General features: G+C 44.9%; 1 protein-coding gene across 5 annotated transcripts in view; it reads left to right on the forward strand.

Moving 5' to 3' along the window:
• Positions 1–18,758, forward strand: part of PCBP2 (poly(rC) binding protein 2) — a 1,588,534-nt gene that overhangs the window by 323,653 nt on the left and 1,246,123 nt on the right. For all 5 annotated transcript variants that reach the window (XM_044083912.1, XM_044083913.1, XM_044083914.1 and 2 more), the window contains exon 5: positions 4,367–4,483. In XM_044083912.1, the coding sequence (XP_043939847.1) occupies positions 4,367–4,483 (117 nt within the window). The remainder of the gene's footprint in view (positions 1–4,366; positions 4,484–18,758) is intronic.

An 18,758-nucleotide genomic window follows, 5' to 3' on the forward strand; every position in this document is an offset into this window, starting at 1 on the left:
CTTGCAGACCCAGAAACTATATCCCAGGGTCCCAAGGCAGTAGCCGCGACCACAGCTAAAAACCCTATTCCTTCTGAAAGGGAAGCAAGGTCATTAGACAGATGGGGTAAAAGGCCTACACTTCAGCTACTCTCTCAGCTAGAGCTTTAAACTGTCAGTTTCACATGATACAATACCAAGAGTTTATGCTTGATCAGTTAACTAAAAACTAACCACTGATGTATCTCTTGATAAGAAATATGTATTAGAGATGGTAAATAACATACAACAGGTTAGCAACCATTCCTTAAAATGTGGCTATGATGCACTGGAGGCTTCATTTAGATCAGCCATGACAGGCACAGTGATAAGAAGGCATGCATGGCTAAAGGAACAAGCTTTACCGGATCATGTTAAAGCCAAGTTGCTAGATGCTCCTATGGACAAGACAAGTTTGTTTGGTACACCTGCCCAGCAGGTTATGAAGAAAATGGAAGAAAAGGCAAAATCTGTTCAAACTGTTAAAGATTTCTTGCAGGTTCAACCCCAAGGTTTAGCAGGAACTGGCCTGCCAAAAATTGGTCCTTTCCTGACTCCACAAAATTTCAAAGGGGCAGGAATAGACGTTCCAGAGGCAGAAACCAACCCAGAGGAGGTGCCTACAGAGGACGACAGTGGCAAGGTAACAACAGAGGCACAGACACAGCCACTGCCACTACATCAGCACAACCACAGTGACTTAATCCTAACTCTGCCTACCAGGGAACAAATAGCAGCTCCTCTAGGCGGAAAGTTAACCTTATTTTCAAAGAACTGGCACTACATAACAAAAGACAAGTGGATTTTACATACCATAGATCAAGGTTACCGGTTTCACTTCCACACTTTACCAGTCAAAGAGGAATGCCAAATCTACCTCCAAATCAAAAACAGAGGCTCTACGCCAGATAAGGGAGTTAGCCAACATGAGAGCTGTGGAAAGAGTGCCAACAGCAGAACAAGGAAAAGGGTTCTATTCCAGACTATTCCTAGTTCCAAGAAAGGAAAAAGTTCGAGACCAATTCTCGATCTGTCCACCTTAAATACATACATCATTGTCCCAAAATTCAAAATGCTGACCCTACAGCAACTTCTTCCCATGCTGGGCAAGGAGTCTTGGCTGGTAACTCTAGATCTCAAGGAGGCATACCTGCACGTCCCCATTCGACCAATCTGCAGAAGATACCTCAGATTTCTTGCAGGATCAGAGCACTATCAATTCTCAGCATTGCCCTTTGGCTTATCTACTGCGCCCAGAGTATTCACAAAATGCCTGGCATCAGTAATCGCCCATTGCAGACTACAGGAATTCAAATTTACCCATACCTGGACGACTGCCTGCTACAAGGGACAACAAAAGCAAGCTGACAACAGATTTACAAAGGGTCATTTACTTGCTACAAGGACTGGGATACACAGTCAATTTACAAAAGTCAAGGCTGATACCATCCCAAACAAGGACATTCTTGGGCGGAATTGGACACAGTACAACAAATGGCATTCCTGACTACAGAAAAACAAAACAACTTCCACTTTACTTCTTGGCACTAACAAAACTGAACAAGTTAACAGCAAGAAAATTTCTGCAGGCCTTGGGCTTCATGGCATCATGCATAATCTTGGTCCCATTTGCCAGACTACATATGAGGAAACTACAGTGGTACCTAAAGAATTTATGGTCCCAACACAGACACAGTCTAGAAACAGAAATCCCACTAATTCCATGCTTAAAACAGGAGTTCCTATGGTGGGCTCAGGCATGCCAGTCAAACCCAGGCCTACCCTTTCGCAGATGTCAACCAAGCCAGACCATCACAACAGACGCTTCAGACCTAGGATGGGGGCCCACATGCTGGACAAATGCGTGCAAGGATTGTGGACACAGGATCAACTTCACCTGCACATCAATCTAAAAGAAATGCTGGCAGTAAAACTGGCAATCCAAAAGTTCAAACCATTCCTCAAAGAGGGCCAGTTGATGATAAGGACAGACAACACCACAGTCATGTGGTACATCAACAAACAAGGAGGCACTCATTCATACCCCCTATGCAGAATGACCTTGGAGCTGTGGACCCTGGCACTCAGCTACAACATTCAGTTACAGGCAATATTTGTACCGGGGAAAGACAATACTCTAGCAGACATATTAAGCAGAACCACTTCGGATGCCCAGGAATGGAAACTGCACCCGGACATCTTCAAGACCATCTCAAAGAAATGGGGAATGCCACAGATAGACCTATTCGCATCACCTCTCAATCACCAGCTCAAAAAGTTCTGCACAAGGACATTCCATCCACTAGCATGGAAAGTGGACTCACTCTCCTTCAACTGGAAAGGCCTAACAGCATATGCATTCCCACCTCTTCCTTTGATACACAAGGTACTACTAAAAATCAAGGAAGAACGTCCAAGGATAATCCTGATAGCCCCAAACTGGCCAAGACAACACTGGTACCCACTACTGAAGAGCATGTCTCGAACAATATGTGGCCAATACCCTGATGCCTTTGATGTTAACTCAGAACAACTACAGCATCATACATCCAAACCTAAAAACGCTACAACTGACTGCATGGAACATCACATAGCAGCAGCTAATCCAGAACTTTCTCAAAGAGTTAAAGACATTATTCTTGAAGCACGCAGACCTTCAACAAGAAGGAACTATGCTGGAAAATGGAAAAGGTTTGTCATTTGGAGTACCGAAGAGGAAAAGATGTGTCAAACATAGATATGCCTAACATTCTGGAGTATCTGGCGAACTTCTTCATTCAGGCCTGTCCTACTCCTCCATCAAGATACATGCATCAGCTATTTCAGCAGAATACAGCTTTGATCCACCTGTTTTTTCGCACCCTTTGCTCAGGCAGTTCCTCAGAGGAATCAAGAATGTAAAACCTCCAAGGAAACCACCATTACCAGCTTGGGATTTAAACTTTGTGCTAGAAAAGTTGACACTATCACCCTTTGAACCAGCAGCAACAGCAGACCTACAACACCTGTCATGGAAAACTGCTTTCCTACTGGCAATTACTTCAGCAAGGAGGGTTTCAGAACTACAGGCCTTAATGGCAGTGCAACCCTTCCTAATCTTCCACCAAGATAGAGTGTCCATGAGGACTAATCCTACATTTATGCACAAGGTGGTATCCAGAGTATCTTTGAACCAGGCAATCCACCTACCTACCTTCTTTCCCAACCCACAAAACAGAGGGGAAAGAATTCTGCATACCTTGGATGTACATAGACAGCTACGCTACTACTTGGACAGAACAAAAAATAGCAGAAAGACTGACCAACTTTTTGTAGCCTATGCAACAGGAAGGGAAGGAAAAGCTATTTCCAAACAGACAATCTCCAAATGGATAGGAAATTGCATACGATACTGTTACTCCTTCCATGGAAAACCAATTCCACAGAACATAAGACCTCATTCTACAAGAGCAACAGCCACTACCACAGCCTTCTTACGAGGAGTGGCAACCAAAGACATTATTGAGGCGGCTACTTGGACCTCCGTGCATACATTTGCCAAGCATTATAATTTGCCTCTATATTCCAGATCCCGAGCAGGGTTTGCCACTGCTGTACTGCAAGGGATCCTAAACACACCATAATCTACTTTTATCCTCCTCCCCTAGTTGGCTATGGTATTCTACCCACTTGTTATGACTGCAGATGCATCCATGAAGGACATAGTACAGTTTTGTACCTACCATAAATGTAGATGTCCGAACTGGATAGCATCTGCAGTCAGGATTACCCTCCCTCCTTCCCTCTGTGGTACTCCTAGGGTGTTTACCCTCCTAATAGCTAGCTGTTGGGGGGGGGAGTCTTTTATGGTGTATTTGTTTGTATATATGTACATATATGCTTATTGTTGTGTTTACCTCTATCTATTTGGAAACATTGGCATCTATCCAAATTTTAGCCTACAAGAGGGCTACTGGCATCTGGGGCAAGAAACACTGAGGAAAATGGCGTCGGCTGATGCTTTTATACCCGAAGACCAACAGAGATGACGTCGGGTGGAGTGCGACATCAGCCGAAGCCGGACCCGGACTTTGGAATCCGGCCGACTGCAGGGCTGCCTGACGACAGGACAACCCACTTGTTATGACTGCAGATGCTATCCAGTTCGGACATCTACATTTATGGTAGGTACAAAACTGTACTTTACCTTGTATTAGGTGGGATGTTGCTTTCCTGAAAGTAACCATGTATAGTAGACAGCACGTTCTTTCAACCTTTCCTAGCAGATCATTTGCTGAATCCATCGCATGAATTAACTTTTAATATCATTGTAAATATTTTCTAGATACAATTTTTCTCTCTCTTCCAGAGTGGTGCTCGCATTAACATTTCTGAAGGAAATTGCCCAGAGAGGATAATTACTTTGGCTGGACCCACAAATGCTATCTTTAAAGCTTTTGCGATGATTATTGACAAACTGGAAGAGGTATGCATTATGTCTGTGTTAACTCTTGTGGGAAGTGATCATGTTGATTTGTTTGCGTAGTTATTCTTGTTTTTGTTCAAGTCTTGTGTGGCACGCTTCATTTTATTTATTTTATTCATTTGTTGTACAGATTTCACTAGGCATAAATGTGCTTTTCAAAGGCAACCCAGAGCACTATCTGGTAACATTTAATGCTTGGTCTGCAGCTTTGTATGAAGTAGCTTTTTGGGTTGCGTCTAGACAGTTGTATAACCTCTGGGGTGGTGTGGGTGGAGTGAGGGGAGTGTTATTAGCTGAGCTTTCTAATCTGGATTGCCTTCTCTGATACCTGTCCTTCAAAAGTCTGCCAGATGTGAAGTTCCTTTGTGTGACATGAGGAGCAGAGTTGCAGAAGTACACAAGTTTTAGGGTTCCATGCATATGGTCTAAATTTAGTCTATTTTTAGTTTATTCATTTGGTGTAATTGCATTTGATTTAAATTCATTAGGTTTAAATACAGTTGGTGTCTTTTTTATTTTAAGCATCACCTCAAGGTTTATTTTGGAGAGTAATGTTTGGTGCTCATGCTCATTTAGGTTTGCAATACTAGTGTAGGTAAATGTTTGGTTAGACTCATTCACTCATACAGCTGTAGATATGCTCAGATGTGTGTAGTGATTGCAAAGAGCACACCGCTCTGTTTTCCCCATTGATGTCCTTCATGGATGCATCTGCAGTCATAACAACTGGGTTGTCCTGTCGTCAGGCAGCCCTTCAGTCGGCCGGATTCCAAAGTCCGGGTCCGGCTTCGGCTGATGTCGCACTCCACCCGACGTCATCTCTGTTGGTCTTCGGGTATAAAAGCATCAGCCGACGCCATTTTCCTCAGTCTTTCTTGCCGCGTGGCGCCCGAAGCAGAAGCTGTTCGCAAGTGCCGGTCGGTCGGATCCAGAGATTACTTCTACCGAATACTACTTCAAGACTTCTAAAGCTAAGTACCCCGTTGGGGACTCTTTCTTGCCTCAGCCGATGTCAGAAAAAGTTAACAATTGTTTAACCTGTGGGAAACAAATACCTCATAAAGATTTCCACTCTTACTGTCTGCCTTGTTTAGGCCCAGCCCACGACGTAGCAGCCTGTTCGGCCTGTGCTTCTTTCAACCGACGAACGCTTAGGCGTCGGTCGGAGTTTGCAGAACAGTTTTTCGGTTCTGATTTTGCGTACATTATGCCGTCGGATCCTCCGACTACCCAATCTACCAAAAAACGCAAAGATAAAGACCGACACTCGCGGTCCGCGGTTTCGGCCGAAACCATGGTTAAGCAAACCGCGAGTGTCTCTGTTCCGGCCGAAACCGAGAAAACTGATCTAAGTACAGCTGAACCTATTCCTACAACTGAGGCCCCTGCTAAAACTCTTGAATCGACCTCAGAAATTTTACCCACTACGGTGGTTGACTTATCAGACACCATCCCCTTGGATGTCTCTACCCCAGCACGTGGTGCTGCTAGGCCTCCAGCAGCCATGTCCATTAAGGCCTTCGCCAGGGCTAAAGCAGCCAAGACTACTAAAACAGTGCCTGTTAAACCCCCCACATCCAGGCCCTCTTCTAGTTCCCAAATGCTTACTTTGGCAGAAGATTTAATTTCTTTAATCAGAGGATCTCAATCTCACCCAGATAGGGCCTCTCAGCCCCAGAGAAGAGACCTAGGGCAGAGCCCCCTGAGCCAGTGTCCTCTGATGAATCTGCTGATGAATCAGACATAACTGACCAGCCAGAGGCTCCCTTCTCCAATTTTGAAGATTCTGATGCTGAAGAATCCATTCCTGCTGCTTCCCCACCAGAAGAATTCTCCTTTGGGAAACCTTGCATGCCATGCGAGAACAGTTCCAATGGCAGCAACAGGATTTTTCAGACTCCAGAAAAAGACTTAGGACTTTTCTGCACCTCCCACAGCACAGGCCCTTAGCTATACCTCCTGTTCTCTCTGTGGTGGATGATGCTTTCAATGATGTTTGCTCCGCTCCAGATTCTTTACCCCAGCCCCTGCCAAACCAGACAGATTTTACAGGGTGCCAGATACTCATCACCACCTTTACAAGGCCCCACTTGCAGACCCAGAAACTATATCCCAGGGTCCCAAGGCAGTAGCTGACCATAGCTAAAACCCTACTCCCTCTGAAAGGGAAGCAAGGTCATTAGACAGATGGGGTAAAAGGTCTACACTTCAGCTACTCTCTCAGCTAGAGCTTTAAACTGTCAGTTTCACATGATACAATACCAAGAGTTTATGCTTGATCAGTTAACTAAAAACTAACCACTGATGAATCTCTTGATAAGAAATATGTATTAGAGATGGTAAATAACATACAACAGGTTAGCAACCATTCCTTAAAATGTGGCTATGATGCACTGGAGGCTTCATTTAGATCAGCCATGACAGGCACAGTGATAAGAAGGCATGCATGGCTAAAGGAACAAGCTTTACCGGATCATGTTAAAGCTAAGCTGCTAGATGCTCCTATGGACAAGACAAGTTTGTTTGGTACACCTGCCCAGCAGGTTATGAAGAAAATGGAAGAAAAGGCAAAATCTGTTCAAACTGTTAAAGATTTCTTGCAGGTTCAACCCCAAGGTTTAGCAGGAACTGGCCTGCCAAAAATTGGTCCTTTCCTGACTCCACAAAATTTCAAAGGGGCAGGAATAGACGTTCCAGAGGCAGAAACCAATCCAGAGGAGGTGCCTACAGAGGACGACAGTGGCAAGGTAACAACAGAGGCACAGACACAGCCACTGCCACTACATCAGCACAACCACAGTGACTTAACCCTAAATCCGCCTACCAGGGAACAAATAGCAGCTCCTCTAGGCGGAAAGTTAACCTTATTTTCAAGGAACTGGCACTGCATAACAAAAGACAAGTGGATTTTACAAACCATAGATCAAGGTTACGGTTTCACTTCCACACTTTACCAGTCAAAAGAGGAATGCCAAATCTACCTCCAAATCAAAAAACAGAGGCTCTACGCCAGATAATGGAGTTAGCAAACATGAGAGCTGTGGAAAGAGTGCCAACAGCAGAGCAAGGAAAGGGGTTCTATTCCAGACTATTCCTAGTTCCAAGAAAGGAAAAAGTTGGAGACCAATTCTCGACCTGTCCACCTTAAATACATACATCATTGTCCCAAAATTCAAAATGCTGACCCTACAGCAGCTTCTTCCCATGCTGGGCAAGGAGTCTTGGCTGGTAACTCTAGATCTCAAGGAGGCATACCTGCACGTCCCCATTCGACCAATCTGCAGAAGATACCTCAGATTTCTTGCAGGATCAGAGCACTGTCAATTCTCAGCATTGCCCTTTGGCTTATCTACTGCCCAGAGTATTCACAAAATGCCTGGCATCAGTAATCGCCCATTGCAGACTACAGGGAATTCAAATTTACCCATACCTGGACGACTGCCTGCTACAAGGGGACAACAAAAGCAAGCTGACAACAGATTTACAAAGGGTCATTTACTTTCTACAAGCACTGGGATACACAGTCAATTTACAAAAGTCAAGGCTGATACCATCCCAAACAAGGACATTCTTGGGCGCGGAATTGGACACAGTGAAACAAATGGCATTCCTGACTACAGAAAAACAAAAAACTTCCTCTTTACTTCTTGGCACTAACAAAACTGAACAAGTTAACAGCAAGAAAAGTACTGCAGGCCTTGGGCTTCATGGCATCATGCATAATCTTGGTTCCATTTGCCAGACTACATATGAGAAAACTACAGTGGTACCTAAAGAATTTATGGTCCCAACACAGACACAGTCTAGAAACAGAAATCCCACTAATTCCATGCTTAAAACAGGAGTTCCTATGGTGGGCTCAGGCATGCCAGTCAAACCCAGGCCTACCCTTTCGCAGATGTCAAGCAAGCCAGACCATCACAACAGACGCTTCAGACCTAGGATGGGGGCCCACATGCTGGACAAATGCGTGCAAGGATTGTGGACACAGGATCAACTTCACCTGCACATCAACCTAAAAGAAATGCTGGCAGTAAAACTGGCAATCCAAAAGTTCAAACCATTTCTCAAGGAGGGCCAGTTGATGATAAGGACAGACAACACCACAGTCATGTGGTACATCAACAAACAGGGAGGCACTCATTCATACCCCTATGCAGAATGACCTTGGAGCTGTGGACCCTGGCACTCAGCTACAACATCCAGTTACAGGCAATATTTGTACCGGGAAAGACAATACTCTAGCAGACATATTAAGCAGAACCACATTCGATGCCCACGAATGGAAGCTGCACCCGGACATCTTCAAGACCATCTCAAAGAAATGGGGAATGCCACAGATAGACCTATTCGCATCACCTCTCAATCACCAGCTCAAAAAATTCTGCACAAGGACATTCCACCCACTAGCATGGAAAGTGGATTCGCTCTCCTTCACCTGGAAAGGCCTAACAGCATATGCATTCCCACCTCTTCCTTTGATACACAAGGTACTACTGAAAATCAAGGAAGAACGTCCAAGGATAATCCTGATAGCTCGAACTGGCCAAGACAACACTGGTACCCACTACTGAGGAGCATGTCTCGGAACAATATGTGGCCAATACCCTGATGCCTTTGATGTTAACTCAGAACAACTACAGCATCATACATCCAAACCTAAAAAGCGTTGCAACTAACTGCATGGAACATCACATAGCAGCAGCTAATCCAGAACTTTCCCAAAGAGTAAAAGACATTATTCTTGAAGCACGCAGACCTTCAACAAGAAGGAACTATGCTGGAAAATGGAAAAGGTTTGTCATTTGGAGTACAGAAAGAGGAAAAGATGTGTCAAACATAGATATGCCTAACATTCTGGAGTATCTGGCGAACTTCTTCATTCAGGCCTGTCCTACTCCTCCATCAAGATACATGCATCAGCTATTTCAGCAGAATACAGCTTTGATCCACCTGTTTTTTCGCACCCTTTGCTCAGGCAGTTCCTCAGAGGAATCAAGAATGTAAAACCTCCAAGGAAACCACCATTACCAGCTTGGGATTTGAACTTTGTGCTAGAAAAATTGACACTATCACCCTTTGAACCAGCAGCAACAGCAGACCTACAACACCTGTCATGGAAAACTGCTTTCCTACTGGCAATTACTTCAGCAAGGAGGGTTTCAGAACTACAGGCCTTAATGGCAGTGCAACCCTTCCTAATCTTCCACCAAGATAGAGTGTCCATGAGGACTAATCCTACATTTATGCCCAAGGTGGTATCCAGAGTGTCTTTAAACCAGGCAATCCACCTACCTACCTTCTTTCCCAACCCACAAAACAGAGGGAAAGAATACTGCATACCTTGGATGTACATAGACAGCTACGCTACTACTTGGACAGAACAAAAATAGCAGAAAGACTGACCAACTTTTGTAGCCTATGCAACAGGAAGGGAAGGAAAAGCTATTTCCAAACAGACAATCTCCAAATGGATAGGAAATTGCATACGATTCTGTTACTCCTTCCATGGAAAACCAATTCCACAGAACATAAGACCTCATTCTACAAGGGCAACAGCCACTACCACAGCCTTCTTACGAGGAGTGGCAACCAAAGACATTATTGAGGCGGCTACTTGGACCTCCGTGCATACATTTGCCAAGCATTATAATTTGCCTCTATATTCCAGATCCCGAGCAGGGTTTGCCACTGCTGTACTGCAAGGGATCCTAAACACACCATAATCTACTTTTATCCTCCTCCCTAGTTGGCTATGGTATTCTACCCAGTTGTTATGACTGCAGATGCATCCATGAAGGACATAGTACAGTTTTGTACCTACCATAAATGTAGATGTCCGAACTGGATAGCATCTGCAGTCAGGATTACCCTCCCTCCTTCCCCTCTGTGGTACTCCTAGGGTGTTTACCCTCCTAATAGCTAGCTGTTGGGGGGGAGTCTTTTATGGTGTATTTGTTTGTATATATGTACATACATGCTTATTGTTGTGTTTACCTCTATCTATTTGGAAACATTGGCATCTATCCAAATTTTAGCCTGCAAGAGGGCTTCTGGCATCTGGGGCAAGAAACACTGAGGAAAATGGCGTCGGCTGATGCTTTTATACCCGAAGACCAACAGAGATGACGTCGGGTGGAGTGCGACATCAGCCGAATCCGGCCGACTGAAGGGCTGCCTGACGACAGGACAACCCAGTTGTTATGACTGCAGATGCTATCCAGTTCGGACATCTACATTTATGGTAGGTACAAAACTGTACTTTATGCGATGTTGGAGTTGGAATATATAATTTACAGGGGGGGTTTGCCCCACCCCCTGTAAACCACCTTTTTTTCTTTGTCTTGGAGGTTTTTCGTGTTTGATTTTATATGTATTTAGCTTAGACTAAGTGAGTTGAGATGCATATATATAGACCCTAGGTTTTATAAGTACATGTGAGTTGCAGTTGGCTGGAAAGGGAAAGCATCATGGTAGTTAATTGTAAATGACAGAAAAAACAGACTGCTTTATCTAAGAAGGTTGTTTATGCACCTATGGGGAGGTGTCAAAGCAAAATTGCTAGTATCTGGTGGTAAATCAAATGTGTGAGGGAGTTGGGGCAAAGGTTTGGATAGCTAGTAGAAGTCAATTTCCTTAAGATTGGTAAGGTGGCAAGGTGCATTTTGGTGCTCTAGGGGGACAACTTTTTTATATATATATATATATATATATATATCACACTTGGGTTATCGGTCTGCAGGTAGCCCTCAGTCAGGCCAAATACCAGTGTCTTGGGATTTCTGCATCGGATCCTATCGCTTCTTCCATGATGTCAGGTCATCAAAGGTATAAAGCATGCAGCCAACGCCATTAAATCAGCTTTTCTTGCCATGCGGGATCTCAAAGCAAAAGCAGCTAGCAAGTGTTGTTCGTCCGCTATCTAAAATTTTCATTGTTAAAGTTTCAAACCTGAAGTCTTCTAAAGCTAAGTACCCTGTTGAGGATCCTTTTTTCTTGCTCTTAACCGAAGTCAGAAAAAGTTAACAATTGTCTTGCCTGTGGAAAGCAAATAACTGAGATTTGCATTCTTACTGCGTCACTTGTTTAGGCCCAGACCATGACATTCCTCGCTGTCGTTTTTGTGCCTTTAGCGGCACAACTATTTGTCATTTGGCTAACTTTGTTGCTAAATTCTTTAACACTCATTCTCCGTATTTTGAAATGACTTCAATAAGCTGTCCGAGTACTGATCTTCCAAAAAAATGTAAGGATGACGACAAACAGACCGCATAGGTCCAAAACGGCCGACAATGCTTCCATTAAGCTAGTCACCAGTCTGCTGGTACTCAGTGAGGCGCTTTCGCAGCCCATGATACCTGCTTCTACAGATTCACAGGCCTCTATGGAGACCCAGTCAGAGTCCGGTATGCCGCGAGATGCTTTGATTATGGAACCTGCGGATGTCTGTACCTTGGATGGGTCTGAAGTCGCTGTGCAGGCACGGTCTTCTGAGGGTGTATTCAGACCTTCCGATGTTCGTATTAAACAGACTACTTTTTTTCTGACTAAAACTGCAGAGTTTCTCAGGCCCAGAGTTCGCTCTACAGATGACCAAAGAGCATTGTCAAGCTCCCATGCCACAGAAACAAATGCTTAGAATGGCTGAAGACCTTATTAACTTAATTAGTGGAAGCCAGCCTTCCTCCTCTAAGACAAAGAATTGATTTTCCTTCTGATTCTACAAACCACGAGTCCAATGACTCTGATCGCTTTGATTACCAGGTTATGCCCTTATCTATCTATCTGTTGATTCAGATGTAGAGGATTCCATTCCCTCTGCCTCCCCTACAGAGGACCTTTCTTTTGGTGACACCTTGCATAGCTTGAGAGCATTTCCGCTGGGAATGCCATGACTAGCCACAGTCCAAAAAGAGACTCCGAGAAGTTTGAGTTGCCTCAGCGCAGGCCTCTAGTTATACCTACTGTCGTAGATATTGCAGATGTCTTCATGGAATCCTGTCTTACCCCTGATACTTTACCTCTAGCTCCTAGAAATCCTGACTGGTACTACAGAGTACCTGCCTTTCACAAATTTCTCTTTAAAAATCCCACTGCTGCTGCAGAGACCATTTCCCCGTGATGTAAAGGTATTAAGGCTACTACAGCGAAAAACCCCACCCTTTTGGAAAATGAGTCTAGGGCTCTAGACAAATGGGGTAAGAAGGTATATACCTCTGCAACTCCTTGCTATTAGGGCTTTAAATTGCCAGTTTCACACATTGAAATACCAGCAGCATATTATGGAACTAATTGAACAAAAAATGTTGATTCCTGATTGTGCAGAAAAGAAAGATTTACAAGAGTTAATGCATTCTGCAAACAAAGTTAGTAAACATATTTTGCAGTGTGGTTTTGATCCCTTGTACTGAGAAGGCATGATTGGCTGAAATCTTGCCAGGCCATGTCAAAGCAAAATTGCTAGATGCTCCATTAAACCAAGAATTGGCCTTCTAAAAACTGGTCCTTTCCAGTCCCTCCCAGACGTTCAAACCCAGGGGTAACAGACCACAAAGACTACAGTCTCAGGGTATGCAGAGATCTAAACAATGGAGTGCTCCCACCTCAAAAACAGGGAGTAGTAAGCCACCCCCTTATGGAAAAATTTCACAATGACTTGTCTGTCGTCCTTCCCAGCCATGCCCAAGTAATTATTCCTCTATGAGGAAAACTCTCCCTGCATGCAAAAAACAAAGTACATTACCCAGCACCAATGAGTCCTAAACATTGTATCCCAGTGATACAGATTCAACTTCCACTCACTGCCAACTCCAAGCGGGTTGCCAGACCTTCCTACAAACCAGTGGGCAGTGCCTCAAAAGCAAGTACTTTCTCTTCTCTGTATCATGCCTGTTCAACCTGTTCCAATAGGGCAAAGGGGACAGGGTTTCTACTCCAGACTGTTCCTGTTGCCCAGAAAAGAGAACTTGTGGAGCCCCATCCTAGATCTGTCCATTCTCATTTTCCTGGTGGTACCAAAATTCAAAATGCTTACACTTCCAGCAGCTGCTTCCTATGCTAGCCAAGGACTCCTGGCTGGTCACCCTAGACTTAAAAGAAGCTTATCTGCACATCCCCATGAGGGAATCCTGGAGGAAATATCTTTGTTTCAGGGCAGGCTCTATGCACCATCAGTTCTCTGCACTTCCTTTTGGCTTATCTACTGCACCCAGGGTATTCACAAAGTGCCTGGCTCCAGCCATTGCATACTGCATGCAGAGAAATATTCACATTTACCCATTCTTGGAAGATTGCCTGATTCAGGCAGACAGTCAGGAGTTGCTGCTTCCGCACCTGACGTGTTTGTAGAGACTACTAACTTCCCTGGAGTATACCATCAACAAAAAGAAATCTCATCCGATACCTAGCCAAAAGACTGTATTCCTGGGAGCAAGCTTGAACACAAATTCCCAGATGGCATTCCTCACTCCAGAAAAGCAGGTTTATTTGACAAATTACTTCAAACTACTGGCAACCAGAACACAGCTATCTGCAAGAAAAATACTGCAAGCCCTAGGGTTCATGGCCTCTTGCTTTCTACTAATTCCATATGCAAGACTGCATATGAGTAAACTTCAGTAGTACTTTAAAAAGTCTCTGGTGTCAACATTTTCAGGACCTGGAAACACTGATTCCTATCATTCCTTGTCCAAGGACGAAATTCCTTTGGTGGCCAGAGGCTTGCAGCCACAACAGGGGACTCCCTTTCACTCAACCCCTAGCCACCCAAACCGTGACAACAGATGCATCAGACTTTGCATGGGGGGCTCACATGGCAGGCAAATGCATTCAAGGCAAATGGAGCCCAGGACAAATTCACCTGCATGTCAATCGGAAAGAAATGTTAGCTGTACAGAATGCACTGAGAGCCTTCAAATACCTTATCCTTCCCGGACCACTTTTGATAAAGACAACATCACAGTTAATGGGGTACATGAACAAGCAGGTGGGGGAACTCATTTCTCCCCACTCTGCAGGTTCACCATGGCCCTGTGGAACATAGCGTTGAGCAGTCAAAATGTTGCACCTGCAATCTCAATTTCTGCCAGGCAAAGAAACTTCACTGGTAGACTACTTAAGCAGAAATCTACTGGACCCACACTAGTGGAAACTGGAGCCCAACTCATTCTAATCCACAGGTGGGGGGACACCAGAGGTGGACATCTTTGCTCCCCCCCCAAAACCATCAATTGAACAAATGTTGCACCAGAAATCCCCACAGCCAAGCATGGAAAGTGGATGCCCTATCCTTTACATGGGAAAACCTCTCAATCTGTGCCTTTCTCCCTCTACCCCTCCTCTCAAAAGTACTACTCTAGATCAGACAGGACAGGCCAGGCCAAGGACAATCCTTATTGCACCAGGCTGGCCATGCCATCACTGGTACCCACTCTGGTTTGACAGCAGTGCCACCCTGGACCCTACATCAGACATTTGCTGTCCCAGCAGGAAGGACAGAATTTGCATCCTCAGCTGCAAATCCTGAATCTTGCAGCCTGGCTTATTCCCTGAATACACAACCAGCAACCCTCAGCAATCAGGTGCTGGATGTCTTTCTTGAGGCCAGGATGCCTAGTACTTGGAAATCTATTCAGAAAAATGAAAAGATAATGTTCCTAGAGCCAGTCTCAAGGAAAGGACACAGCTGTGCCCACCTTACCTCAAATGCTAATTGCCTAGCAGAGCTACTACACAAAGGCCTATTTTTCTCATCTATTAAGATTCATGACTCTGCCATCTCAGCTCATTATAACACTGAGCCACTCCTCTTCTCTCGCCCTCTTATCAAACAGTTCCCGAGAGGAGCTAACAATTTAAGACCCCCAAGGAAATCTCCCACTCCTGCCTGAGACCTTCTCTTTGTACTAGAGAAGCTCACGCTTCCCCCTTTAGAGCCTGTTGCTACAGCAGAGTTAAAATTCCTCTCTTGGAAAGCAGCCTTACTTCTAGCCATCATTTCAGCAAGAAGAGTGAGTTACAGGCTCTTATGTCTGTGAAACCCCTCATTATTTTCCATGTGATTTGGGTTTTCCTCAGGACTTAACCCATCATTTATGCCCAAGGTGGTATCTAGTGTGGCTTTAAACCAATCCATCCATTTACCAACCTTTTTTCCTAATCCTCAGAATAAAGGGGAAAGGATCCTGCACTCCTTGGACATGCACAGACAGCTCAGGTTCTACCTTGATAGGACTAAGCATTTCAGAAAAACTGACCAGCTGCTAGTCAGCTTTGCTACAGGGGCAGAGGGCAAGGCCATTTCAAAGCAAACCATTTCCAAATGGATAGCACACTGCATCCATTTCTGCTACAGACACCATGGAAAACCTATCCCACAGGGAATCAAAATTATCTCCACTAGGGCTACTTCAACCTCTACAGAGTTTCTCAGGAGAGTCCCTACCAGGGACATCCTGGAAGCTGCAACCTGGAGATGTTCTTCGTGTTCATCAGGGGTATAAAACATGCAGACACCATTACATCAGTCTTTCTTGCCGTGCGGTGCACGAAGCAGAAGCAGTTCGCAAGTGCTGGTCAGCCGACTCCTGAAATTTTTGTTTTCGAGTTTCAGAACCGAAGTCTTCAACTAAAAGCTAAGTACCCCGTTGGGGAAACTTTTTCTTGCTCCTTACCGATGTCAGTAAAAGTTAATAATTGCATTACTTGTGGGAAGCAAATACCTTGAGGATTTTCATTTGTTCTGTATTCCTTGCCTTGGCCCTGACCACAATGTACCTTGCTGTTGGTTTTGTGCTAAATGTAATCAATGCACTATTAAATGTCTGTATATTTTTGCCTCTTATATTTTGACTCACTATTTAATTATCCAGAAATGTCATCTGTCAGCAATCCGACTACCGGAATATCTAAAAAAACGCAAAGAAAAAGACAGACAGGCCGTCGAGGTCCAAAACTGACTACGATGCTTCTCCTAAGCCAGTCGCCAGTTCGCCGGTACTCAGTGAGGTGCTTTCGCAGCCCCTGATACCTGCTACTTCTGATTCGCAGGCCTCTACAGAAACCCATTCGGAGTCTGGTATGCCGTGAGATGCTTCAGTCATGGAGCCCGTGGATGTCTCTACCTTAGATGTGTCCGGAGCCGCTGTGCAGGCACCGGCTTCTGAGGGTGATGTTCTTCATCTCACATTGCTGCAGTCCTTACACTTGGGTAGTCCGCTGTCCTCGGTCGGCCCGAATATCAAAGTATAAGGCTGACGTCGGTCAAGGCGTATTTGACTGACATCAGGACGTCAGGGTACAAATGCGCATGACCGACGTCATATCCTCAGTCTTTTTTGCCGCATGGTCCGATGCAGAAGCAGCATTGCAAGTGCCGGTTGGCGTTCTGAGATTTTTCGATTTCGAAGTTTCAGACCGAGTTCAAAGTTGGCTAAGTACCCCGTTGGGGAATATTTTAGTTTTTTCTTGCCTCAGTGATTTACCGGATGTCAGAAAAAGTCAATAATTGCATTTCTTGTGGGAAACCGATACCGCATAGAGATTATCATACTTTGTGTATTCCTTGCTTAGGGCCTGAGCACGACGTTGTTGGCTGTCGCTCTTGTGCTAGATTCAATAAACGCACTATAAAGAGAAGGTTGGATTGTGCCAGGTTAGTCTTTGGGAAGCGGTGCAATTATAAAATGCCGTCGGATGCTCCGCCCGCTTCTTCGAAGAAGCGCAAGGACAAAGCAGTTAAGCCTAGGCTAGAAGAACCGTCTGTCCCGGACGCCGGTTCTTTAGAGGTGTCGGTGGAGCCGGTGGCTCCACGGAGGTTTCTTTGGGTTTTCAGGGAGACTTTATTATTGCAAGATGTGGCCTCTCAGGAGGCAGGTCAGGCTGAAGGGGCTTCTCAGGTTACTATACTCCCCTCCCTTCCTAGGGTGGCTAGGCCCTCTCCTTCTGTTTCCAAGGCTTCTCCCAGAGGCAGGCCAGGTTCAGCTTCAGTTGGTGTCACCCCTAGTTCTTCTGGAACTGTGCCCAAGAAGCATATGCTTAAAATGGCAGAAGATTTGATTTCTTTGATTAGGGGTTCTTTGCCCCCTCTTGATAAGAGACCTAGGGTGGAGCCTGAGCCTGGGAGTTTTGAGCAGGCTTCAGATGTTTCAGAGTCTTCGGCTGAAGACTTGCAGGAGTATTCTCCTTATTCTGATTCTGATGTGGATGATTCTACTCCTTCTGCTTCTCCTCCTGAGGATTTTTCTTTTTCAGAAACTCTTCATTCCATGAGGGAGCATTTTAAGTGGGAAGGTCAGGACTTCTCTGATTCCAGGAAAAGGCTTAGAATTTTTGTTTTTGCCCCAGCATAGGCCTTTGGCTATGCCTCCTGTTTTAGATGTGGTGGAAGATGTTTTTGCGGAGGCTTCTCTTAATCCTGATTCTTTGCCTCCTGCTCCTGTTAAACCGGATAGATATTATAGGGTGCCTGAAGCTCATAAGTATCTTTTTAAGAGTCCTAGGGCAGACCCAGAAACTGTTAGTCAGGGGCCTAAAGGTGTTAAGGCTTCTGTTGTCAAGAATCCGGTTCCCTCAGACAAAGAGGCCAAGGCTTTGGATAGATGGGGAAAGAAAGTTTATACTTCTTCCACTCTAGCTATGAGAGCTTTGAATTGCCAGTTTCACATGTTAAAATACCAAAACTATCTCCTTTCACAATTGAAGTCTAAGGTTGATGCTCTGGCGGAAGGTATTGATTGTAAAGAGTTGCAAGATTTAGTACATGTTTCTGAACAGGTGGGTAAGCATTCTTTGCAATGTGGTTTTGATGCTGTACAGGCCTCGTCTAGGGTGGCTGCCACTGGGTCAGTTCTTCGCAGGCACGCCTGGCTGAGGGATCAGAATTTATCTGACCATGTTAAATCACGGATTTTAGATGCTCCTTTACAATCTGATGTGCTGTTTGGTTCTCCTGTTGAGACAGTCTTAAAGAAAATGGAAGACAAGGCTAAGTCTATGCAGACTGTTAAAGATTTTTTGCAGGTTCAGCCTCCAAAGTTTAGTAGAAATTGGCCTACTAAGGGGTGGATGTATCCTTCTTATGATTCCCAGTCTAGGGGTAGGTCTAGACGTGGCAGGGGCAGAGCTCAGGGCTCTTTCAGGCCTAGAACAGGGAGTTCTCCTGCACAGTCTTCAGGTGAGGGCAGGGGTCAGTCCTTTCGTAAACAGACCCTATGACCTACCTTTTCAGCTGCCAGAGCCTTCTCGTCTGGCAGCACCTTTGGGAGGAAGGTTGGCA

Source organism: Protopterus annectens, chromosome 9.part0 (assembly GCF_019279795.1).
Source record: "Protopterus annectens isolate FY-2018-M chromosome 9.part0, PAN1.0, whole genome shotgun sequence".
Classification (NCBI taxonomy): Eukaryota; Metazoa; Chordata; order Ceratodontiformes; family Protopteridae; genus Protopterus; species Protopterus annectens.